This window comes from Vulpes lagopus, chromosome 5, assembly GCF_018345385.1.
Source record: "Vulpes lagopus strain Blue_001 chromosome 5, ASM1834538v1, whole genome shotgun sequence".
Taxonomy (NCBI): Eukaryota; Metazoa; Chordata; class Mammalia; order Carnivora; family Canidae; genus Vulpes; species Vulpes lagopus.
This window is the reverse complement of record NC_054828.1, coordinates 133160683-133186344: the sequence shown is the minus strand read 5'-3', so window position 1 is coordinate 133186344 and position 25662 is coordinate 133160683. Positions and strand designations below refer to the sequence as shown.

The following is a 25662-nucleotide window of genomic DNA, read 5'->3' as shown; positions in this document are numbered from 1 at the left end:
AGGATGATCCAATGCCCCCGCGTGAGGGCAGGAGAAAGCCCACGGCCCCGCGTGAAGTGAGTCGGGCGGAGGGAACGCCCCCAGCCGGGGGAGCATCAGCCCTTCCCTTCTACTCGGACCTTCTTCGGGTTGGATGAGGCCCACCCGCCCTGGGGGGTGTGGGGCTCTGCTGCTTTACCCCAAGTCCACCGATCCCACTGTTCGTCTCACCCCAAAACACCCTCACAGACACGTCTAGCAGGACGTTTGAGCCCACGCCTGGGCTCCCCATCTAGGGGTCGGGGTCCCCGTCAAGCTGACATATAAAAACGGGCCGTCGCAGTGTTCAACAATATGAAGTGACCCAAACATCTCCTGCCATGCCCCGAAATGGAAATGTCTCGGAGCAATCAGAGTGATTTAACCCTGTAATTACGGGGACAAACGTGTGAGTATATTTTAGCCGAGAAAGCGTGAGAGAGGGCGGGCTCGGTGCCCCCCCGCCCGCGCGCTGTTATAACACACATCGTCGTGGTGCGAGGTACCCTCACCGGGCAGGAGGCGTGAGACGCGAGGAAGGTGCACGTCGATGGTTACGGCAACGCGATGAAACGTCGCTCAACATTTTTCTGTAGTTTTGAGTATCTGGATCTCCATTTTTTTTTTTTTTGGATTCAAATATCAATAATATTCAAATATCTTGAATCACGTACGAAGAGAAAACGGGCGGGGGAGTTTGCCGTCGTCAGGAGCGGGCACCTTCTCCGTGAAGACTAGCGCGTCGTAAATGACCTCAAATGCACTATCCCGGGAATGTCTGGTGAAGGCTCTACCCCTGCGGCTGCCGGGGGACCGTGCCGCGCTGAGAGCAGCCCACACGGCGCCTGGAGTCGGCGACGCCACGAGGGCGGGGAAGGCTGACGTGCAGGGACCTGGAGCAGAGCTGGAGGGCGCGGCGGGCTGGGGCCGCAGACGGTGCCCCGAGGCGCGTGCTCACGGGCGGCCCCCTGGTCACCTCCGTGGGGGGCTCCGCGCAGCCCACGTCAAGGGCTTCTTTCTGGGGACGTGTATTCCCAACCCCCACTGAGCTAGCCTGGTGCGGGCTTGCAAGGGCAGGGGCGTCCCACAGATAAGATGCAACAACTTCCTAAAGAGAAAGAAACCCCGTCTGTTTACTTATTTAACAAATATTCATCGGGAAGATCAGCTATTATCAACAAGCCTGAAAATCGTGTTAGTTCTGGGTAGATTCTCCCCCAAAGTCAATCATTTGGGGGATTATAACCATCGGACCGGAAAGCGATCCCAACGATTTGGAGACTCGTGTTCCCGTGTCCTCATCAGGAGAATCGTGGGCACCGCGGTGCAGACCTCACGCGGCGCCTCCACCGGGTCCCACCTCCCAGGCCAGCGTCCCTTCTGACGCCCGGCGGACGGGGTTCAGGGGCGCTGCGGGGGCAGTGACTGGGGACAGACCCCCGGGCCAGCTGTCACCTCGGCCGTGGATGTGCTCCCAAGGCCCCGGGGCCCCCGGCAGGAGACAAGTGGATGCATCATCGCCAGCATCCCCAGCTGTAGGCGTCCCAGGGACCCCCAGGCAGCGGTGGTTTCAGGGGATCGAGTCACTCAGGACAATCCGCAAAACGGGACAATGTTAGGTTTGGAACAGAGTTTTTTATAAAAATTGTTTATTTCATGAAATTTTATAAAGTACTTATAAAAATATCTTTCATACTGAATTTGCATCCAACTAATACCTAAACCCCCTCAACTTACGATATTGAAAATCCATCACCAGATAAAATAGTTTCCGGGAAATAAATGATGTTAATTTAAAAGAGGGAAAGAGGGCGGCCCAGGGGGCTCAGTGGTTGAGCGTCTGCCTTCAGCCCAGGGCGTGACCCCGGGGTCCTGGGATCGAGTCCCGCGTCGGGCTCCCTGCATGGAGCCTGCTTCTCCCTCCTCCTGTGTCTCTGCCTCTCTTTGGGTCTCTCATGAATAAATAAAACCTTTAAAAAAATATATTCAATAACAAATAAAAATTAAAAAAATAAAAAATAAATACAAAATAAAAAAATAAAAATAAAAAAAAAATAAAAAAATAAAAATAAAAAGCTGCGGCCAGTCCTGCATGAGAAGGAGGAGGGCCCGTGAATGGGCCCTGGACTTGCCTTGGGCCCCAAGGCCTGAAGCAATGAACCCCGAGGGCAGCCGTGCAAGCTGTCGAGGCCTTGGCTCCGCCTCGGTAGATTCATTCCAGACTCTTAGGAAGGATCCGGGGATCCGCCGCAGCCGAGTGTGACCTGCCGCGAGGCCGAGCGTATCCCCGTAGGAAGGCCACCGGCCTTGGCCCCGCCGACCTCCCGTGATCTACGACGGCGGACGATGTGCGTCTCCCCGGGGCGGTGCTCTGCCCTGCGCCCCTCGCGTCCTTTCCGTCCCTTATCAGAATGTCTGCGCGGCTTCCTCCGGGGGAGCAGAGGCTGGTCTCCATGTCGACGCTGTCCCCAGGTCCCGCTTGCAGCGGCCGCGTCGCCGAGCGAGACTGGCCAGCGGGCTGTGGCACCCGCCGCGCTCAGACACCTGTGGCCGTACCTTCATCAGGGGCAGAACCTCTCTGGCAATTTTTCCAATTTCCCACGTTACCAGCCCGATCTCCCCCCTCACCCCGAGGAAACGCTCCAGGTGACGAGGAGGGGTCATGGGACGAGCCCTCCCACCCAGAGACACGGACGTCAAGGGCCGCCGCGCCTGCCTGCGGGCCATGCTGCGACGGCGCGGGGAGGACAAGGCAGTTCTGACCACGGCTCGGGGGCACAAAACCACCACGAACGCCTTTCTGTGGGGTGACTCCGTTTTCACCCGGGGTCTTGAGGATGCCGCACCCAGATTCGCTCTCAGAAATACTGATGTGGTCAAAGTTGAGGCAAAGATTTACGGGAAACTATTCATTTGACAGTATCATCAGTGCTCACAAAATCTAAACTTATTGGGTTTTAATTAGGTAAATAACGATCTCACACACCTCCTAGGATCTCCCACAAAATATTATCTACAAAGGGAAAAACAAGCCGTGGTGACGTAGAGAACCGGACGGACGCCGACTTGCTCCGCGACGGTGCCAAGACCACCAGGAGGCGACTCCTCCAGACGCGCCTGGTGTTTCTGCTGACTCGAGGCTCATCCCAGAAATCTCAGCTCACCCAGTGCAGCTCAAAGGTAATAGGGCTTCGAGAGGAACTGTCCTTGGGGTAAGAGGCTCTGGGGAGGCTGGTCCTTGGGGTAATAGCCCTTTGGGGAGGCTGGTCCTTGGGGTAACAGGCCTCGGGGAGGCTGGTCCTTGGGGTAACAGGCCTCTGGGGAGGCTGGTCCTTGGGGTAACAGGCCTCTGGGAAGACAGGCTCTTTGGGGTAACAGCCCTTCGGAAGGGATAGGCTCTTTGGGAAGACTGGTCCTTTGGCAGGAGGGTCAGCTCGGGCCCCCATGGCCACATCAGGACTGTCCACGTGCCACCGTGACGGCAGCTGGCAAGGCTGGGAGGTGACTAATGTCACGGCAATTGGCGACTGTCTTCATGAGCACAGAGAACAGCTACATTTGTTGATTTTCCTTCACATTCCAGGCAACGCAGGCATTTTACCAGTTAGTCGTTCTAACGACTTCCCAGAGGAGGCATCACGGTTTGGGCTCGGGGAATCCAAACTGCAGCTGGGCACCCGGACGTGGGGTGGCCGCTGCTAAGGCCACGCCTGGTTCCAGGCCCAGCTCCCCGACCACCAGTCCCTCCTCCGGGAAGGGGGCAGGACTAGCATCCAGCTCACGGCCACGCGGAAGGGAAAACCGGCCGCTCCACAGAGGCCCTCAGCTCCCGTCCCCGTTACAGAAAGCTCCGGAAGGTGTTCGCTGCCCTAGCATGGCCACCGCTATTATGCAAGGCTCGGGGGCAGGAGGGCCGGGCCGGGAGGTCAGCCACAGCCGCCTCCGTCACACGTCACACGGCCTCGCCGCGCTCCGAGCGAACACTGCCGTCGGGGCCAGGCCACAGGCCGTTGGGGCCCGGCCGCCCACCGCGCTACCGGCCCAACGCTCTGAAGCTCTTTCGCGAAAAGCTCTACATGCGTCTCAAAATTAAAAATCCTTTCTTCCTTCCTTGGAAATACATTTGCCGAGAGCTTCCCGTTGTTGCTTACGTGTGCTGCGCCGACTGCTTGCATGACGGGCTTTCCAATCTGGGAGGAGGGCGGGACGCCCATCCCGGGGGGGGGGGGGGGGTGCTACGGTGTGCGGCGCGAGCTCGGAGCTGTGCTGGGACTTCCTTGACGTGATGGACCAGCCAGGACAAGCACCGGGAGGGAATGTGGACGGGACGCACCGCGGGGGCCGTAAATATTAAATGAGTTTCCAGCTTCCAAGGTCTCCGTGCATCCACGAGAGGCACAGGCTGTCAGCACCTCGTCGCTGGGCGCAGCAGAGTCGGAGATGAGCTGCAGACTCGTCCTGCATGTGCCTCAGAGGAGCTAAGTGTCGGGATGGAATTGCCTGAAGACCCGGGTAACGCGTCAAGCTTATGCGTCAAAAGCTCAGTGAGAGAACAACGTCAGAAACCGAGTGACCGACAGCACAGCCCCGGCCACTGCGCCTCCCACCACGCGGCACCCAGGGAACACGCGGGGAGATGGGAGGGACGTGCGTGGGGCCAGGGGTGCCCAGGCTGAGCAGAGCCAGCGTCGGCCGCCCCCCACCCGGGGCCGCACGGGGTAACGGGAATCCTGGAGGGCGGCACCCGCACTCACGTCTACTGCCCATCCTTATGGAGACAGAATTATAAGTGGGATAGAGAAAAATGATGGTTATAGAGATAAAATAATAAAGACGCAGTGGCATCCACATCCGTGGAGGAGGGCCGGGAAGTCTCCCAGGATGGAAAAGTGACAGAGAGAAGACAAATATGAGAGAAAACAGCATCGGATCCAAGACACTGGACTTCCAGGAAGAAAAATACAGGGATGACAGGAGCAGAGGCGGAGAAATATAAACCCAAACTGTCCTTGGGGGGAAGGACAGAGACGGGCTGTGTGCCCAGACAGCTAGCAGGGGTGCAGGAGGTGCCAGGGACGAGGGATTCCAGCAGTCGGGGGCGGGGGGGGGGGGGATGAGGGAGGGGAAAGGGAGGAGGGAGGGGAGATGGGAGGGGAGGGCTGAGTCCAGTCCCCCTACCCCCCCCCCGGGGCTGTGAGGCAGCTGCAAGGCTGCGTATCTTTATTTTTATTAATTAATTAATTAATTAATTAATTAATTTAGGCTGCGTATTTTTAGAAGGGTAAAGGGGCTAAACCGCAAAATAGGATTTGAAATTTTTTTCTATGACTGAGCAACACACCTGAGTATTTGCATTCGGTGCATTTGAACCTACATTTTATGACCATGAATAAAAGTAAATATCACTTTTTCAAGCAGGACCCTTAAGACAAAACTGCCCTCACCGTCACTTCAAACAAGAAAGGAAATTGCCTCTTTTCTTTTTTTTTTTTTAAGGATTTTATTTATTTATTCACGAGAGACACAGAGAGAGAGGCAGAGACACAGGCAGAGGGAGAAGCACGCTCCATGCAGGACCTTGATGCGGGACTCGATCCCGGGACCCCGGGGTCACGCCCTGAGCTGGAAGCAGTTGCACAACAACTGAGCCACTGAGGGTCCCTGGAAGTTGCGTGTTTTGAAGCCCACACCCCAGTGTTTAGAAGTGTGTGTCCTTGAGGGTAGATCCTGCTGGTGCAGGTGCGGGTGCAGGTGCGGGGGCGGGGGCTCACCTGGCCGTCCAGAGCCTCCTCACGGACCTCGGAGCGGCCGGCCCATGGCCACGCGGTGACATAGGCGCTGCAGGGCCACCTCCCCTCCTCCCTAGGCAGGACGCATTCCCCCCCGCGGTGACGACGATCGTCACAGATGCTCTCAGAAGAGGCATCAGACCCGCAGGTGTAGGGGTTGGGAACCACCCAGGTTCTCGGCCGGGGGTCGGGGCTCACAGCCGCCGCCGGCAGACACGAGCGGCAACCCCGCTCCCCGTGCTCCAAGATCCCTGTATGTGGCAAACACTCCACTAGATGCTCAAACACTCTCCATGCAGCAACATCCATTATTTGTTAGAAATTAATGATTTTTTCCATATACTATATATATATTTTTATAGATACACACTCTCTATATATTACACGTTATGCTGGTCTATAAAATAATGACGCGTAATGGAAGTTAAAGCAAAATAGATTCCTTCAGATAAAAAAAAACAACCTGTATTTTACATAAAATTTCCTAAGGAATTGCAGGTAGTAAGCCCCGAGGAAGCAGACAAAATCGTGTTTGGAAATCTGCTGTATGGGCACCCGGGGGCTCAGCGGTTAGCGCCGCCTGCAGCTCAGGGCGTGCCCCCAGGGTTCCAGGATCGAGTCCCGCGTCGGGCTCCCTCCATGGAGCCTGCTCCTCCCTCTGCCTGCGTCTCTGCCTCTCTCTCTGTGTCTCATGAATAAATGAATAAAATCTTAAAAAAAAAAAAAAAAGGAAATCTGCTGAATGTGAGTCAGGGTGGATCTTTTTCAAAGAAAACATTCACGTCTACACAGCACTGGTCACACGGTACCTCGGATCCGCTGCGTGTATGCTATGCAGTGCGGATAACAGAAAACCATGTTGACAATATGGGTATTATTTCCTTTAAGAAGTGAAAACACACACTTTATGAAGCAGATGAAATAATCGCCTCGCGGCACCTGCTCCTGAGATAGCCGCTCTCGGCGCGGCCATGGGCACACGTCAAACTGATGCGGTTAAACGGGCTCTCTTGTAACAAAACTGCCAGTTTCTCCGGTGAAAACCGCCTGACCCCGGCCAACTGCCTGCTATCGCGGTGCCAGGCCTGAGCCCACGGGGTTGGGCAGACGTGGGACCTTGTGTCCCTAACGCACGTCCCGTAGACACACGTTTGTACATGAACGGTCTTGACGTTTGCTCTTCATAAAGTGCGTCAGGCGTGTTCACATTTTGGGACCTTCTGTGTCCCCACACCCCGAGCACCTCGGCTAACACACGGGGACCTAGACCTGCTCCAGCCCCAACAGCTGCAGCAACGCCGTGCGTGGACTGTGTTTTATTCGATTGAGCTCTTCACGCACAAAGGGGCATAGTGAGGCCCTCGTGGACGTGACCCCACGGTTGTTTGAGTCCTAGACTGTGATGTGTTGTCAGGCGCAGCACGGCCCAGGGAAAGCTTACGGCTGCATCGGCCGTTCCCTCCCACTGGGAACTCTGCTCTGGAGTCATCGGGTCATCAGGGTCGTCGGTGTCATCGGGGTCATCGGGTGAGTGGAGCTGCCTCCGGACCTCACCCCTGGGAGTCACCCTTGCCTGACGCTGCTATGCCAAGGCCCGGAGACCCTGCCTTCGCCCTCAGGAAGGAACGGGGCCATCCCACAGACCTGGCTCAGGGCCCACGGAGCTGGAGATGCGCTTTTAGCCTCGTCTAGATCCCTCCCGAGGGACCTTCGGGCCCCTCCTTACGTTTTCCGGGAAAAGTAATTATGGTTTTCATTTTCCAAGGCTCGACTTGCAGCGGGGCCTCCAGGTAATCACAGAGGACCTCGTCCTTTATCATTAAGTCTTGAATTTGATAATCCTCAGGAGCCTGCGGTGGTGAGTCGGGTATGGGGTCGTTGGGATGTCCCTGGAAGGAAGCCTGGACCAGGCTGAGCAGCATCAGATGCCGCCGGGCGGTGGGAGAGGTCTAGGGGTGCCAGGAGGAGGTGGGGCTGCCGCCCACCTGCTGCAGTGGCCTGGGGTGTGGGGCTCAGCTGGGGCATCAGCCCTGAGGACCAGGACCAGGGAATAGTCTCCTCTTCCCAGTGGAGAGAATAAATACTTGCAGGAAAAGGCAAAGTGAGAGGCCCCATCACACAGTGGGGGCTTATCCCCGTGGGAGGGGACGCCCGGGCGTCCTCGGGAGAAAGCGGAAGCAGAGAGTGTCTACAGCAGCAGAGAAGGGTCCATGTCCTCGTAGGGTGAAGGACGGCCAGCCTGCTCCTTTCGGGTTCCTCTTTGAGCAGGGAAGATAGATGGGAGCAGAGGGAAAGGTAGGGGAGGGCGGGAGGGGGAGGACAAGGGAGGGAGGAGGGAAAGGTAGGGGAGAGAGGGGTGGGGAGAGGGGATGAGGGGAAGCTGCTGTGGAACCCTGGACATCAAACCCCAGGGGAGCATCTGAGGGCCTGGGTGCGAGAGGCAGCAAGGGTGAGGGGAGAGCAGTCAGCCACCTGCTCCCTCAGGTGTTTGGGGACAGGTGTGCGACGGGCGGGCAGCTGGGCCTAAGCAGCCTGTGGCTTCGCTGCAGGTGTGACCGGGGGGAGGTTAAGAATGGTTGTAGGGACCATGCGGGTGGATCTCTCCATTCAGAACAAGGAAGAACGGGAAATCTTTTTGGGGGATGGGGGTCAGTGGTGGGAAGACAGGGCCATTGCTGACCTGGTGCACAGGACACCGAGGACCCTAGGACGTCAGCCCGGGAGGATGGGAAAGAGGGTCTGCAAGGTAAGTGGTGCTGTGGGGAGGCAGGTCCCATCTCACCTGGGTGGGGGGTGGCCGCCCAGGTGAGCACCTTGGTGACCCTGACAACCCTGGTGGGGAGGACAGGGGGCTTGAGGATTGTTGGGGGGCTCGGGGGCTGAGGGGCCTGGCCCCTGGTGGGGACTGGGGGCTCTGGGGCCGGTAGGGGGGCCGGGGGCCGGGGACTAAGCCTCCCTGTCGGCTTCCTGAAGGAGCCAAGGCCCCTGGATTCCCCCTCTGGGGCCCTGGACGGAAGAACCGGGATGGCTTCCCACCCTTCCTCCGGGAGAGCGAGCACGCGACACGGGCCCCGAGCGCAGCAGCCGCGTCACCCGTGTCCATGAATGGTGAACGAGTGAGAGAACTGAACGGCCGCTGGTGCCATCACGAAGCAGAGGGACCCATAGGGCTGGGTTACAGCCCGTGTTTTACGAAAGCGTTTTCCCATAAAGAACAGCCTGTCAATTGCAAGTAATTTTCTGTAAGAACAAGTAAATCAGAAACTCGGACTTGTCAAAATGCACGTGATGTACTTATTAAGAAAATGAGTATCCGTGTTCAGAAACCACTTCCGAAAAAAAAAAATCAAAAAAATAAAAAAAAAGAAAAAGAAAAAGAAAGAAACCGCTTCTGTCCCCAGAGCCTCCGCGAGGTTCGAGTACTTGCTGGGTGTGAGTCAAGCCCTAACGCGTGCACACTTGATTTCTACCTGGAGACCGAGCTACAAACGGGAGCGTGTACGTGAATACTGCAGCGCCTACCAGGTATTTTTTTTTTTTAGCATTTTCTCCAAATATCTTACTCGGGTCCAGATTCGTGACGTGACCCGTTTGAGCTCATCTGCTCGCTCCCGACACTGTCTAGACCACGGGTGCTCAGGACCTAGTTTGTGGGCATTTTTGTTGCAGGGGGAATAAGACGTCTGGGATCCATCCAGTGGGGAAGGTGGCAGTTTTGAGGGAGGGACCCAGGGACACTAGCTGCAGAGGACGTGCTGCGCCCGCAGGGCACGCCCCCAGCGCTCCGGCAGCGGTGCTTGAACCCTGGGAAGGACTCCTCCCCCTCTTCCCTTTTCCTGTCCTGCGGAGCATTACCCCACAGCATCCTTATGACGAGACATCATCCTCCCAAAGAGCCTCAAAAACAGCATCCACTGCCCCCCCCGCCGGCATATAAATATCAACAGATTCCAACAGCAACGTGCGAGGGTCAGATACGGTTCCCGTGAGGATCAGTCTTAGGAGGCTGGGAATACCACGTCATCACGTACGCTCATAACGATGTTCTTCTCTGAAAATAATTAATAGATTTCTTTCTTTCTTTTTTCTTTTTTTTTTTTTTTACCTTTCAGTGAATTTTCACAGTTTAAACACCACCAGGAAACGATGTTGTACACAAACATACTTCTCTGGGAGCACATAAGGGTTTTTAAAACCACACGGGATTTTGCTGCCCGTCGTTGAGGTGGAGAAACCTGGATCCGGCCGCCGCTCCGGAGATGAGCAAACATAGAAGCCGCAGGGAACACGACATGCGTTCGGGACGCGGAGACCCAGTGGAGTCGCTGGAGACAAGGGGAAGTTGGGAGCCCTTGGTCAGGGCTCTGCGCGTTTGCACATGGTGCAGGCCCAAGACGCCCCACGGTCTGCGGAGACAAACCCAGCACCCTGGGCCTCGGTGCTGGCGGCAAGCAGGACTCAAGGGATGGAGGCCACGGAGCAACAGAAGCCACAGCAGAGGTGGACGCGGTGGCACCGCGTGTGGCTCTGTGCCTGGTCCTCGAAGCCACAGGTCGGCAGGGCTGCTGGAGGAGCACGGCCACGCACAGACGGGGCAGGGCCGGGTCGTGGTTGGCACCGGCTGTGAGGTGGGGGTGCAGGTGACGGGGGCAGGTGAGCGGGTGTCCAGGGGAAGAGAACTCGGTTAGACATGGGGGGGGGGGGACGACATGATGACAGTAAATTGTGCAACTGTGCATGCAAGTGAGCTCAACGGAGCCCCTGATGGAGGAGGTGGAGCAATGACGGGGCAGCCGGGGCCACGCTCCTGGTGCTTTCTTAGAAGGCGACGTTGCTAATCGGGCTCTCTCGTCCCAGCTTTCTCTGCTTCTGTTTTGCTGTAAACCAAAAGTGGCGCTTTATTCATCCTAGAAACGGATCGTGTTTGGGGCATTCCAGGCAGGGATAAAAAGGCCGAATTTTTGCCATTCGAGAGCTTACACTCCAGTAAACGGTGCAGCACAGGCTGTTCGGACTCCACAGGGGCTGAGACCCGACCGTCGACCTTGTCGCCATCCGGGGGACCCCCGGGCCCACTGGCAGGCCAAACAGGTCCTAAGGGGGTGCAGACAGCGTGGAAAACGGGGTGGCAGGTCCTCAAGACGCAACATGCAGCAACCCGGGCGTCCAGCACGCCCAGCCCCGGGTATAGACACGGAGGAAACGGAGCCAGGACGTGCGCTCCCGTGCTCAGGACACCAGGGCTCCGGGTGCTCGGGCTCAGCAGCTGAACGATGGATGGGGGCGGGGGGCGTGGGGGCAGCGGCGGGGCTAGACCAACACGACGCAGGGGCGCTCTGTGCCGGGCAGTGAGCTCGGCCTGAGCAAGGAGATCCTGACCTGGGCAGCAGTGTGGACGCCTCCGGAAGACGGTCTGCTCAGCGACTCGCGCCTGACCCAGAGACACGGTCTGATCTCGGTGGCCGGGGGCATCGGAGGGGCGCTGAGGGCAGGAGGGCGGACTCAGGGGCCGGGCGGTGGGGGGCACGGGTGGTGCTGCTGCCGCTCGAGGCCCTCTCCAGGGGCGCCCCCTGCACCAGCCCCTCTCCAGGGGCGCCCCCTGCACCAGCCCCTCTCCAGGGGCGCCCCCTGCACCAGCCCCTCCCCAGGGGCGCCCCCCGCGAGCCCCGCCCAGGGCATCCCGTGCCCGAGAGCCCGCGGCGACCCGAACCACCCGAACCACCCGAAGCAGACTCAGCCCCGGGGCGCTCAGCCAGCAGGGGCGGGGCCGGGACACGCGCTGACCCGGAGCGGGAACCTCCCCCGAGGGCGGGGCCGGGCCTCCTGTTTGAGCTTCTCCCCTGAAATTCATCCCACCCAGATGACACTGACACGTAAATCAGGAGGAGTCCGGTCTACACCGCGGGGTCACCACGCGGAGAGCCGGTTCCAACCGGGCCTGGGGAGGGGCCGGGGCCGGGCGCAGGCTCGGGGCGCCGGGGCCGGTCGGGGTTGGGGCGCCGCGGGGTGAGCGGGTCCGGCGGGGCGTCCCGGGCCTTCGTGGCCGCGAGCGGGGGCCCCGGGGCCGCTGGGTGGGTCCCGCGCCGGGGCGGGCCGTGCGGGTCCAAGGGCGCGAGACGGGCGCGAGGCGGGGCCCCGGCGGACGCCCACGGAGGGGCGCGGGGGCGCGGGAGGGGGGCGCGGGCGGGGGGCGCGGGCCGGGGGCGCCTTCCTCGGGCGGAGCCGCGCTGCCGGGCGCACCCCACCTGCGGCGCCCCCGCCCCCCCCGCCCCTCCCGCCCCCTCCCCGGGTGGCTGCGCTCCGCCCCCCCCGCCCCTGCCCCCCCCGCCCCCCTGCCCCCTCCCCGCGCTCCGCCCCCCGCCCCCCGCCCCCTCCCGCCCCCTCCCCGCGTGGCTGCGCTCCGAGCCCCCCACCCGCGCCTCCCCGCTCCCCGCCCCCTACCCCCCGCCCCCTGCCCCCGGTCCCCTACCCCCCAACCCTCTGCCCCCTCCCTGCGTGGCTGCGCTCCGCCCCTCCCCGCCCCCCGGCCCCGCCCCTCCCCGCCCCCGGCCCCGCCCCTCCCCGCCCCCGGCCCCGCCCCGCCCCGCCCCCGGCCCCGCCCCTCCCCGCCCCCGGCCCCGCCCCTCCCGCGCTCCGCCCCGCCCCTCCCCTCCCCTCCCCTCCCCTCCCCTCCTCCCCCCGCCCCTCCCCTCCCCTCCTCCCCGCTCCGGGCCCCGCGCAGCCGTCCTGGGGGGCAGCGTGGGCGGAGGGCGGCCCCTCGTGGGGCGGGGCGGGGCGGGGCGCGGAGCCGGCGGCGGGGCCTCGGGTGCGCTGGGGCGGGCGCTGGCGGCCATGAGCGCGCACCGGCCCGGACCGCCGCCCCCCGCCGCCCCCGGAGGCCGCCCCGGACGCCCGCAGGACCCCGCGCCGGTGAGTGCGCCCCCCCGCCCCCCTCCCCCACCTCCCCGTCACCTGGCGGCCCGCGGGCCGGGCGGGCGCTGGGTCCTGGCTGCAGGGGCGCGCACCTCCCACCTCCCACCTCCCACCTCCCACCTCCCGGCCGCCCCCGACCCGACCCGACCCGACCCGACCCGCCCCCCAATGCAAACTACGGATTTGCTGCTCCGCGCCCGGAGGCCTGGCAGGAAGCGCAGGGGCCAGTGCTCCTGGGATCCAGAGTTTTCTAGAATTGAGTTTGGGGTCGGGGCCCCAGTTCCTCGACGTGGGCGGCCCCTGGGTCCGGGAGTGTCAGAGCGGGGGCCCCGGGTCAAGGCCAGGTCAGGGGCGTCCCACTTTGCACCCGGTCCCTGGACCCGTGTCCCTCCTGGTGCGGGTGCCCCGGGCTCCCACCGGCTGCCCTGCACCTGGGGGCGGCTGTGCCCACCACGTGCCTCCACCTGGGGACGGCTGTGTCTACTAGCTGCCCTGCACCTGGGGACGGCTCTGCCTCACCGGGCGCCCTGCACCTGGGGACGGCTGTGCTCACCGGGCGTCCTCCACCTGGGGACGGCTGTGCCCACCGGCTGCCCTGCACCTGGGGACGGCTGTGCCCACCGGCTGCCCTGCACCTGGGGACGGCTGTGCCCACCACGTGCCTTGCACCTGGGGACAGCTGTGTCTACCAGCTACCCTGCACCTGGGGACGGCTCTGCTCACCGGGCGCCCTGCACCTGGGGACAGCTGTGCCCACCACGTGCCTTGCATCTGGGGACGGCTATGTCTACTAGCTGCTCTGCACCTGGGAACGGCTATGCCCACTCGAGCGCCCTGCACCTGGGGACAAGCTCTGCCCTCCACTGCCCTGCACCTGGGGGGACATGGGGACAGCTGTGCCCACCACGTGCCTTGCATCTGGGGACGGCTATGTCTACTAGCTGCTCTGCACCTGGGAACGGCTATGCCCACCGAGCGCCCTGCACCTGGGGACAGCTCTGCCCACCACATGCCCTGCACCTGGGGACAGCTGTGCCCACCGGGCACCCTGAACCTGGGGACGGCTCTGAGTCCGTTCCTCCAAAGGATGCTGTTTTCACACCCATTCCAGTCCTTGCCCCAAACAACTCCCCTTCCACCTTCTTTTTTGAAAAGCTAAAGTACTGATGGATGCAAAACAGAAATGACTGGGTGACGGGCACTGAGGGGAGCACTTGATGGGATGAGCACTGGGTGTTATGCTATATGTTGGCAAATTGAACTCCAATTACAAAAAAAAAAAAAAAGAAATGTTGGTTCAAACAAAAACATGAAGTTCTAGGAAGCCTTGGTGTTGCCACCCACAGGGTAACCCAGTGTTCTGGAAACAGTCAGGGAAAGCAGCTGAGTACTGAGGCCTTGGAGGCCCTGGAAGGAGAGCGTCTCCCAAGTGGTTCCTGCAGGTGTCCTGCAGCCGCCTCTGTGGCGTCCGTCCCCACACACGTCCCCACCCCCTGGGTGCCCATAAAACCCAGGGATAAATGGACTGTCCTTGCAGTAATGATCAATGTTTTGAAGGAGGATGGGTGCAAGGCTTTCACAGATTCTTACTGGTCGGATGCTTCTAAACTCCGGCGGTACCTAGAACTATGATTTTTTTACATATATGTATATAATCAGTGTAGAGATAGATGCCCTTTTTATCATGTTATGCATTTCTGGGATATTATCACAAAATCTTAGAACTCAGTCCCATGTAACATTCTGTGTTTATTTTTTAAAGTACTTGGTGGCATGAGTGGCTTTCCCGCCGTTGCAGATGGTAATTAAATCCTACAAGATGTGCTTGGAGTAATTGGCGGTAAACTGCTTAAGAAAATAGAGGAGCTCCGGAGTGATAGGTTTTCCACTTTATTGCTGCTTTGAATTTTAAGACAATTCCCCCCATGGTTAGACCCCCCCCCCATGGTTAGGTGCTCTTGCGGGGCGGGTCCTGCTTAGAACCCTTGTGCTTGGGGAGGAAGAGCTGAAGGGGGTTCATCACGCCGCCTGATCCTCCGGGTGAGGGATTGTCGGCAGGGACTCTGGGTTTTAAAAAAACCACCAGCCACAAGTCGTCCAGTCAGTGCTCCCCAGAGCACCAAGTGATTCCCTGGGCTCTAGACTCGGGGTGCTCCGGGGGGGGGCGGGAGGGAGGCTTCCGTTCGCCAGGTTGCACGCGGCGTGTTTAGCGCTTTCTCTGTAAGAAGAGCGTCGATGATGACACATGATGTGACCTGTGTGACCTGTACGTGCAAGTGAGCTCCCCTCACGACGGGGCCCCAGGTGCTAGCCTAACGGGGAGGGCGTCGGGGGCAGAGTAAGAGCTGCGCGATCCCAAATAGCAAGCTGGGCTGTGCTCAGTGCGCCGCTGAGCTGCGGCTCAGGGCTCAGATTCTCAGAGTTAAAGTGAATTTACATTTGTCTTTAAAAGCACGAACAGAGCATGCGGTCGGTCGTGGTTTAATTGTGGGAAGTGGCCCCTGCTCCCCTTGACCGTGGAGCTGGACGGCCGGTAATTTTTACTGAAGCGGTTGGTGTGCAGACAACCACGCAGAAGTACTGATTTTTGTACCAATAACTTTGCATAATGCCATTGCATTTGCATAGCTATCATTTCTGTTCAGGAAGGAACTTAGTGCTTCTAATTAGAAAAAAGATGACAAAAAGGAAACTTGTTTTAAGCCCGTTCTAGTTCTCGTCGTCAGTGTGTTTTTGGAAGTCAGATATGTAGCACGTCCTTTGTCGTGACGGCTTTGCCTGAATCACGGGAATCCCGCAAGCGTGAGGGTCTCGCTCAGGGTTGCAGCCTCCCTCCTAAGCCTCTTCCGCGCTGGTCCGAGTCCCGGGCTCCTTCGGGTTGGGCCAGGGTGTGACCTGGGCACCCGACTCCCTTGTCGCTGTGTGGAGCGCCAGTACGGGGATGAGCGTGCCCACTGCCGGGGATGAGTGTGTCTGTGCCAGGGATGAGTGTGTCTGTGCCAGGGATGAGTGTGCCCGCATGCTGGGGATGAGTGTACCTGTGTGCTGGGGATGTGTGTGCCTGTGCTGAGGATGAGTGTGCCTCTGTGCTGCCCCAGGGTGGCTGTTGTTGTTTTTGCTAAATCACAACCAAGGGGCTGGAAGCAAGAGTGTGGGCTGGCAGGGCCTGCTGTTCTCTGCGGTGGGCTTGCCCCTGCAGAGATGAGGGGGGGTGGGCGGTAGGCTCCCCCTGTAGAGGTGAGGGGGGATGAGAGGTGGGCTCTCCCTGCAGAAGTGATGGCGGGTGGGCGGTGGGCTCCCACTGCAGAGGTGAGGGGGGTGAGAGGTGGGCTCTCCCTGCAGAGGTGAGGGGGGTGGGAGGTGGGCTCTCCCTGCAGAGGTGAGGGCGGGTGGGCGGTGGGCTCCCCCTGCAAAGGTGAGGGGGGGGTGAGAGGTGGGCTCCCCCTGCAGAGGTGAGGGGGGTAAGAGGTGGGCTCTCCCTGCAGAGGTGAGGGCGGGTGGGCAGTGGGCTCCCCCTGCAGAGGTGAGGCGGGTGGGCAGTGGGCTCCCCCTGCAGAAGTGAGGGGGGGTGAGAAGTGGGCTCTCCCTGCAGAGGTGAGGGCGGGTGGATGGTGGGCTCCCCCTGCAGAGGTGAGGGGGGTGAGAGGTGGGCTCTCCCTGCAGAGGTGAGGGGGGTGAGAGGTGGGCTCTCCCTGCAGAGGTGAGGGCGGGTGGGCAGTGGGCTCCCCCTGCAGAGGTGAGGGCGGGTGGGCAGTGGGCTCCCCCTGCAGAGGTGAGGGGGGTGAGAGGTGGGCTCCCCCTGCAGAGGTGAGGGGGGGTGAGAGGTGGGCTCTCCCTGCAGAGGTGAGGGCGGGTGGGCGGTGGGCTCCCCCTGCAGAGGTGAGGGGGGTGAGAAGTGGGCTCTCCCTGCAGAGGTGAGGGCGGGTGGACGGTGGGCTCCCCCTGCAGAGGTGAGGGGGGTGAGAGGTGGGCTCCCCCTGCAGAGGTGAGGGGGGGTGAGAGGTGGGCTCTCCCTGCAGAGGTGAGGGCGGGTGGGCAGTGGGCTCCCCCTGCAGAGGTGAGGCGGGTGGGCAGTGGGCTCCCCCTGCAGAGGTGAGGGGGGGTGAGAGGTGGGCTCTCCCTGCAGAGGTGAGGGCGGGTGGGCATGGGCTCCCCCTACAGAGGTGAGGGGGGGTGAGAGGTGGGCTCTCCCTGCAGAGGTGAGGGCGGGTGGGCATGGGCTCCCCCTACAGAGGTGAGGGGGGGTGAGAGGTGGGCTCTCCCTGCAGAGGTGAGGGCGGGTGGGTGTGGGCTCCCCCTGCAGAGGTGAGGGTGGAGGAAACGGTCTTGGAGGAAAGCTGCGTGAGGATCTCAGGACAGGTGTCCCCGTGTCCCTGCATCCCGAGCGGGCGTGTCCTCGGCTTGTGGCCCGCTGCGCCCCTCGCTGCTCCCCCCGCTGTGCCCCACGCCGCTCCCTGGCATCCAGGTTGGGGTTTCGGGTGGAAGCCTTGGCAGTGTCTTATTTTTTCTTTCTCCTTTTCTTTTTCTTTCAGTTCTAAGTATTTCGCAGCCCTTATTTCTTCTTTAACCCACAGATTTTTTGAAGGCTCTTTTTTTTTTAGTTCCAATACATACATGTTTTGGGTTTTTTTTTGGTTCTTGTTTTACATCTTCTCAATTTAAATTCTGTTTGCTGACACATCAGATAAAGGGCCGGTATCCAAGATCTAGAAAGAACTTACCAAACTCAACACCCAAGAAACAAGGAATCCGATCTTGAAACGGGGGGTGTTTTCCGTGAGCCCCGGGTGTCACTTCCGCCCCCCGCGCGGACGCAGAGGCCGCTTTGTCCTCTTCTCTGTCCTGTCTCCCTGGCCCCGGCCCCGCGCCCCCCACTCCTCGCCCTGCAGCCCCTCCCTCCCGCGGCATCTGAGATGCTGAATCTGCGCAGCAAATATCATGATCCTTTGAGTTTCCAACCAAAATAGTCGTGTTTTCTGAAAAGTGCACGTCCACGTCCCATCACGCTATTCTTCACCACTGATGTTTAATTAAGCAGAGCGAGCATTCAGATTAAGGGAAGTGAGCATGTCCCCCTTGGAGGACGCGGCCGGAAGATACCGTGGGACACGGGACAGGTGGACGCATCGCAGGTGGGAGAGGCGTCTCCCCGCGGGGCTCCGACGCTGCCCTCCCCGTCCGGCCTCCCAGGCAGCTGCGCCTCGTGCCCTGGAAACCGGCTGCGGCGTCGGGTGCATCGTCACGGCCTGTTGTCGTGCATGAGCAAATGGGACTGCAGTGTCGACATGTGACACCGACTCCCCTTGGTTTTGGCGGCACCGGCGCTTGTTGAGGGCTTGGACGGATGTCGGGGTCCCCGCACCCCTCGTACCCGTGCAGGTGCAGGCGACGACGTGTTCCAGGCCGGCCTTGGAGACGGCTCGGCCCGGCGGGTGACGGCTGCGCCTGGGAATCCGTCCTAGGGAAGTGGCTGCGCCGTTTGTTTCAGTGGGAAATGGGCTACGTGGCCAGGGGCAGGAGAAGCCGCGCCGTCGGGAGTGGGTGCCGCCCGCGGGCAGGTGTCCGTCCCGGGACCGTTGCCGCCGAGGCGCACCCAGATCCCGTGCGAGGGTGTTTGTGTTCCTCCACCTGCTGTTGCAGAAGGAGCCGGTATCGTGAAGTGCAACGCAGCTGTCACGTGTTCCCGTGCACGACTGAGGTCTTCGTGGAAAGTAAGTCGGGGCTTTTCTGAAGGTTTTATTAATTTATTCATGAGTCACAGAGAGAGAGAGAGAGAGAGAGGCAGAGACCCAGGCAGAGGGAGAAGCAGGCTCCATGCAGGGAGCCCGATGTGGGACTCGATCCCAGGACCCCAGGATCAGGCCCTGAGCCGGAGGCAGACGCACAGCTGCGAGCCCCCCGGGCACCCCCAGAAATGAGTAGCCCGAGTTTAACAACGTTGACGCAAAACCCAGGAGAAGAAAACTCCCGGAGGCGAAATTCCAGGGCTGTGGCGGGTCCCTGAGTGGGGAACGCAGCCTCCGCGCCCCACACAGGACCTCAGCTCCTTCCCGGGGTCCCACCTGGACACGGCCCCCACCCCACTCCCCTGTGCACCCTGGACACAGCCCCCTTGCCCCCCGTCCTCCTAAGACATGCCCCCCTCTGTGTGCTCCTGGACATGCCCCCCCGCCTCCCCCGGGCACCCTGGACACAGGGCCCCCCGCCCCTCTGTGCGCCCCCGGACACACCCCCCCCCACCACCGCTGTGGGCCCTGGACGCGGCCCCCGCCCCTCCGGATGCACCTTCCTCCTGGCTGCAGTGCCCACATCATCCCTTCCTCCTGGGGATCCTTGGGGCCCCGACCCTCGGTGAAGTCCCCGCGCTCCGGGAAGCCCCCCCCGCCCCCGGCCATGCCGCCGCTGCTCACCATGGTGCCCCCCTGCCTGGCCGCCCAGGTAGCCGCTCCCAACCCAGGCTCGTGATGTCAACCCTGAAAGCTGCCTCTGTTCGGGGGTTACGGGTGCAGGACGCCGCCGCGGCCCTCAGACCCGCTGTCTGCCCACCTGTTCTGGCGTCGGCTCCGGGAGGCCCGGGTCCCGCCCGCCCTTCCCGTCTCCCTCGTGCGTCGGGCGTCGCGTCCTTAGGGTCCCTCTCCTGGTCCCAGAACGGGCTTCTTCGATGGATGACGTCGCTTGTTGGTGGTTGTTTCGTGTCCTGCCCATAATCTCAGCATCTAACCCTTGCCTCATCCGTTTCCTTATTTTAACTCTAGCGATATTATTGTTGTCCTGTGATTGATTTTTTCCCCGTGTTTTAAATGATTCCGCATCGCGTTCCTTGGAGCTCTGACGGTGACGGATACGCTCCTGCATAAGGAACACGTGCTGTGCCGACTGTGCCTCCCTGAGGGGTGGGTGCTCTGAACCTCCTGCGGTTCCGGGACTTGGAAGCGTTTCTGTTACGCGGAGGCTCTATGTGAGGCGAGCGGCCGCCGTCTGGGTGCTGGCCACGGCTCCGCGCCCCCTGGAGGCGTGGGTTCGAATCTGGAGACCTGTGCGCCCCGGGCCTCGTTCACAGAAACCCTCTGGGATGTTCTTGATCAGACCTACACGTTGAATTTTATGGGATATTTTTGCACGTACGGAGATGACATCGTCATCGCTAACGACGAGGCTGCCCGAGGGTGAAGGTCACGGTCGCGAAGGCAGACGCCTGCTTGCCTCCAGCTCCTGCCGCCGCCGCGCGGTGTCGGTGCGCGTGTGACCAGGTTCCGTCCGCTGGTGCTCGCTCGAGCGCGTCTGAGCTCGGGGCCGTGCCCGTGGGAAGCCGCTCGCCTGCGCAGGGGTCGTCCCTCGCAGATAGGAGGCCGCGTCGCCCACACGCACGCTCCGCGGGCTGGAGCTAAAGGTCCTGGAACACAAACTCCCAAAATACAGACATTTGGGGCCAGCTGCATGTTTCTGTCGTGCAACACGGGCATCGCATCGCAGCAGAATTATCCTGAGATTCCGAACACGTGTGAGCAGCCGGAATCTGTCTCCTGCGCTCTCAGCTCTCGGCGTCAGTCCCTTGTGTCCTCTAGGGCGGCCTCGTCACCCACAAGGTCATTAATAGGATACGCCGGGCCGGTGATGTCCCATCATCAACATGACATACGCGTTTTTGAGAATCGAGCAGTTGCCGTGTCGCGGCTCAGGCTGGGCGTCGGGGACCCGCTAACTTGGGTCCGTAGGAGAGATGGGAGCTGGGTGATGGGCTACGGTGATGCGGCTGGCGGCCCGGGTGGGGCAGGGACGGTCGCCTGGGCTCGGGGAGGAGCCGAGCTCCGGGCGCACGTGGTTTCCTACCAGTTGGTGACATTCCAGAAGCTCGACAGTCTGCCGTCCTGCGCTGGCCCCGGGCTGAGTCCCCGGACGCTGGAATAAGGGAGGCGTGTGGGCCCGAGGTGTGTGGGTGCGGACGCCGGGGTGGCTCTCGGGGTCGCTCTCGGGAGGTCGGGCGGCGTCCCCCACCTGCCGCGCTCTGGGGTGCCGGATGGGAGCCTCCTGGGACCGGTGCCCCGGCGTGTGTTGGGGGCGGCGTCTCCGTGCTCCGTGCCCCGTGCCGGCCGCTGTCCACGGAGTGGACTCCTGTTCTCAGGAGTCGGCTTGGGGAGAGCCTGGCTGTGGTCCTGCTCTGTCCTCCGTCGGGGACACCCCGTCCCCGGGCTCAGGACTAGAAGCACAGCATCCCTGCAGGGACATGGCGGGAGCGTTTCCACGGCCGCCCGGGCCACGTTCCGCTGCCCCAAGGCCCCGTCACCCCTGGTGTCCTGCTGTCCTGCTGTCCCTCCCCGCCGCAGGTCGCAGCGTGGCCTCCTCTGAACAGTTCCCGCCGAGCTGTGCACGAAGGCTGTCGTGTGACTGAACCTCGACAGGGTGACGGGAGAGAGTCACGCCAGTTTTCTTGCCATGAATGAAGGGGATTCGTCACCGTTCAAAATGTCTCATGGACCAAATTTTTACAAGTCAGATTATTTTGTGATTTTATGCTTTCTGTGGAGCATCTGCGACTTCTCCCGACTTGTACGCTTGAAATAAAAGTATCTTAAATCCAGACTCGCCCCATTAGCCTCCTTTCATTTGCAGTTAATTCCTCGCCACGCGCCCGTCTGGCCGAGCCGTACGGGGTCGCCTCGTGCTCAGCGCACAGCTCAGCCTTCGGGTTCGGCCTCATTGGCCCGCGGGGAGCGGTGATCTTCACGGCGGGTTCACGACGTCCCCAGATGGTGGAAAACGTTGTTTCCTGCAGGTCGGGCTGCGAGCGCCCAGAGGACGTGGGTGTTGCTGAGTCGGGGGGCCCTGCCGAAGCGAGGAAGGAAGTCGGGGTGATGACATCTACCTTCTCATCCCGTCTTCTATTTAAAGTGAACAGAAAGTGAAATTGTGACTTCTCTCTTTCGCCAGGAGCACAGTGGCGTCCGCGAAGCTCACATGTTCTGCGAGATGTTCACCTGCAGTATTTCAGCTCCGTGAACTACTTGGTAAAAGTGTAATTAAGTGGGGGGAGGCCTAAAAGCATTTATGTTTCAATGAATAAGAAAAAACGCATGTCGTGAAACCTTGTTTTTAATATTTGGTGTCACAAAAAAGGAAATATTCTTAATTTTCCTCGAAAAGAACATACGTGCACATGCACATGTTTGCCTGCATGTTGCAGTTATGCAGCCACGCCCGACACGGCCTGCACATGCTTGCACACGTTTGCATATACGCACACTCGTGTGCACATACAAGCACACACGTGCATGACACACACTTGTGCACACACATGCATGACACGTGCTTGTGCACACATCAGTGACAGACACTTGTTCACGTACACACACACCTGCGTGCACACACACATCCATGCACACAGGTGCACACATACACTGCGTGTATACAATACACCGTGCATGCACACACGTGTGGCAAACCCCAGCGCACGGACATGTGTGCACACACAGCTGCAGTATGCACATGCGTGTACACACGTGCGCTTGTCCGCAGTCGCACAGGCCTGCACACACGTCTCCTAGACACGGGGCTGGCCCCCCCCCCTGGAATAGCCGCCTCCTCGGGGGCATCTGGCAGGAGCGTGCGGCGTCAGGAGGGCATCGCCGCTCCCCGAGGACAGCGACTGCTGAGCTGCCGAGGAGGCCACATGGTCCACGTTGAGGTGATGGTGGCCCCGGGCGGCGGGTGGGGCGCACGGCTCTCAGCTCTGCGCCCGCGCCCTGTGCCCGCAGGCCGGGCGCCCACTGTCACGGCACGGCGGGGGGTTGTCACCCGAATTTCACAGGGACCGACGGGAGCCTCTCTGTTCCCTTTAGCAGTTTTCCCCAATGACACCAGGGCGAGACCGCCTCGTGCCAGGGGGCATTTCTGGGCAGAAGTACATTGTACGTCGTTTCTCTTCCCAGGGAAGTTCTCAGTGTTTTGGGGAAAGCAACCACCTCAGTTTGTGGAGATGCAAAATCCCGTCACCAAGCGTGGCCAGGAATCCGGGTACGCATAAGTCACTCGTTCTTAGACACGGTCTGGCTTCTGACGACAGACTCGTGCCTCCTGACCGAGACGAGCCCAGCTCCCCTGGAGAAAGTGGCTTCTCCGTGGTGACGGTATCGGCTTCCGTGGAAGAGACGCTGCCAGGGCCTGCGAGGCTGCTGCCCGGCCGGAGGCTGGGGCTGGGCGGCGCTTGCCCTTGGTGGCCGCCGTGGCCGGCAGGACGTCTGTAGTGCACACGTCCTTCCTCCGCAGTCGGGTGGCCTGGCTGCCGGGTCCGTCTGCCCTTGCCCCTCGGTTGCCCTCTCCTAAGAGGAGGGCGGGCTGCTTGGCTTGGATTCGGGGCCGGGCAGGCGATAACCGTGTGCCCCTGGCCGGGGGACGCTCGCGCCCGGGGGTCACGGCGCAGTGCTGGTCTGTGCAGACGCCCCGGGGGTCCGGTCCCGACCCGGGCCACACGTGTTGGTGCCGGGGCAGAGGGTGGCTCTGGAGTCCTTGTATTTTGAAGGAGAAGCTGACTTGTGATAAACTGGTCCCCGGAACTGCGGTCAGAAATTTGGCTTTTTCTCTGGTTGATTTTGGGGGGATGCTTGCTCGCTGCAGTGGGGACGGCCCCCTCAGTGCGGGGCCACCGGGACCTCCCCCGACGGGGTCGCCGGCTCCTGCCTCCTTGGCCATTCTTTGCAGCCATACAAACGCTTTGTCATGAACCCCCAAGGCTCCTTGCCTTAATTTGCTCAAGGGGTCGTTGGGGCATCTGGGGGGCTCAGGGGTGCAGCACCCACCTTCGGCTCAGGGCATGACCCCAGGTCTCAGGATCAAGTCCCGCATCCGGTCCCTGCAGGGAGCCTGCTTCTCCCTCTGCCTGTGTCTGTGCCTCTCTCTCTGGGTCTCATGAATAAATAAGTAAAATCTTAAAAAAAAATAAAAAAAGCAGATGCTCAACCACTGAGCCACCCAGGTGCCCCCAAAGTAAAATCTTAAATTTTTTTTTTCTCAAGGGGTCGTGTTAAAGTTGGTGAGTGTCATCATGGTTTTAGGCAAGAAGGAAAATAGAGGAAATTATTGTGTTCAGAGATGCAGCATGTTTGTTTTTCTGGGAACTGAGGCTCAGGAGGGAGGGGAGAGGCACCCTCTGAGGGCTCGTTCTTACTGCGAGTGCGAATCACCCTGTAACGCGCGTTTCCTGGAGCACCTGCGTGTCCCCCTGCGAGTAACAGTGAAGCGCACACACGTCCCCGTGGGTGTGGGCGACACGGCCTGTTGGCCGCGTGTCCCCGTTCTGCAGGGAGCGGGGACGGGCTGGCACCATGGGTGAGAGCCGGCGTCCCGGGGCCCCAACCTGCCAGGGCCGCGCTGGACGTCTCTCCCGGGATCTGCTTCCCGTCCCACTTTTAGTCTTGGCAGAGGTGCCCCTTTACGTGACGTGAGCCCCACTCGACGAGAGGTGGTGTCGCCGGGACTAAATGGCGCTTTCCTGGAGAAGCCGTGTTTAGCAGGTGCTGTGACCCAGGTCACCCTGGTCAAAGTACAGATGCCCCAGGAGGTGTGCGATGCTCAGGACGAGGCAGGGTGCCCCCAACGGGACGTCCTTTAGTGCAGCGACCCCCCTTGGAGCCTCGGGATTCTGTGGAGGAGCCGGGGCCGCCTGCTCTGCGAGCGTGGGACGTGGCTTCCTTCCTTAAATAGAGGACGCGTAGCCCCGTTCTAATTGAAGCACAGATTGTGGTGTTGAAAGAAAATGTCCTCGCGTTCCTGAGACAGGAAACATGTCAGAGAAACCAGAAAATGCTCAGCGTTTTTGGGGTGCTTATTTAGAGGATGAATTTTATAGAATATTCTTAAAATATAATAGTTTTTCTCTCATTAACAGCTTTAAATATACCTGAAATGTGACTTTCATTAATCCGTGAATCAGTGAGGTATTATGTTGTTTTATATAGATGTATTTAACGATTTTTTAAAGGATTTTATTTATTTGTTCATGAGACACACAGAGGCAGAGACACAGGCAGAGGGAGAAGCAGGCTCCATGCCGGGAGCCCGACGTGGGACTCGATCCCAGGACCCCAGGGTCACGCCCTGAGCCCAAGGCAGACGCTCAACCACTGAGCCACCTGGGGGCCCCAACAAATAATTTTTCGATGCAACATTTTGAAATGTGGATTATGTACTTGACCTTTTGCCAAGTGCTTCGGAAAATGCACATATTGTAGGAGACAGGGTGCTCGTCTGCAGGGGCCAGCAGCTGCGTGGGCAGGGGAAGCGTGTCCCCGGCGGCAGGAGATGCAGACGGAGAAGCTGTGCTCCGTGGGAGGGCTGGGAGCCCTGTGGGAGCCCCGAGGAGGTGAGGCCGGGGACGGAGGGCTAGACATCATGTTGGAAGCCAGCAGAACTGGGTGTGGGCAGGTGCAGCGGCAGGTGCAGTGAGTAGGTGTGAGCAGGTGCAGCGGGCAGGTGCAGCGGGCAGGTGCAGTGAGCAGGTGTGAGCAGGTGTAGCGGGAAGGTGCGGTGAGCAGGTGCAGTGAACAGGCGGGTGGGCAGGTGCAGTGAGCAGGTGCAGTGGACAGGTGCAGTGAGCAGGTGTGGTGGGCCCCTGTACCTCCTCCCAGGACCCGGACGAGTCACTTCAGGTAGCCAGGGGGTTGGCGGTGGTGGAGCAGGAAGGAGCGTGTCTCGGGCCCAGGGCGGCCCCAGCCTGTAAGGGAGGCGAAGGCGTCCAGGGGGAGGTGTGACGGGGGGTGCAGAGGGAGGCGGTCAGCACCCAGGATGCAGGCTGCCCCGTGCCCCCTGGGAAGCTGCATTAGGAATTCTGGGGCAAGGACGGGACTGGGCGCAGGGTCTGGGGACCATGTCCGAGGGACAGCCCAGAAGGGGCGCTGGTGGCCATGGCAGCCACGCGTGCCCGGGGGAACGGGAGGCCAGGAAGTGGCCC

At 60.6% G+C, this 25662-nt stretch overlaps 1 protein-coding gene across 1 annotated transcript in view; it reads left to right on the top strand.

The window, feature by feature from the left end:
* Positions 1 to 12583: 12583 nt before the first annotated feature.
* SNTG2 (syntrophin gamma 2) overlaps positions 12584 to 25662 on the top strand; it is a gene marked incomplete at its 5' end in the record, with an annotated part of 125754 nt that continues 112675 nt past the window's right edge. The window contains 2 exons of the mRNA XM_041757031.1: positions 12584 to 12716; positions 21648 to 21724. Of these exons, the coding sequence (XP_041612965.1) occupies positions 12584 to 12716; positions 21648 to 21724 (210 nt within the window). The remainder of the gene's footprint in view (positions 12717 to 21647; positions 21725 to 25662) is intronic.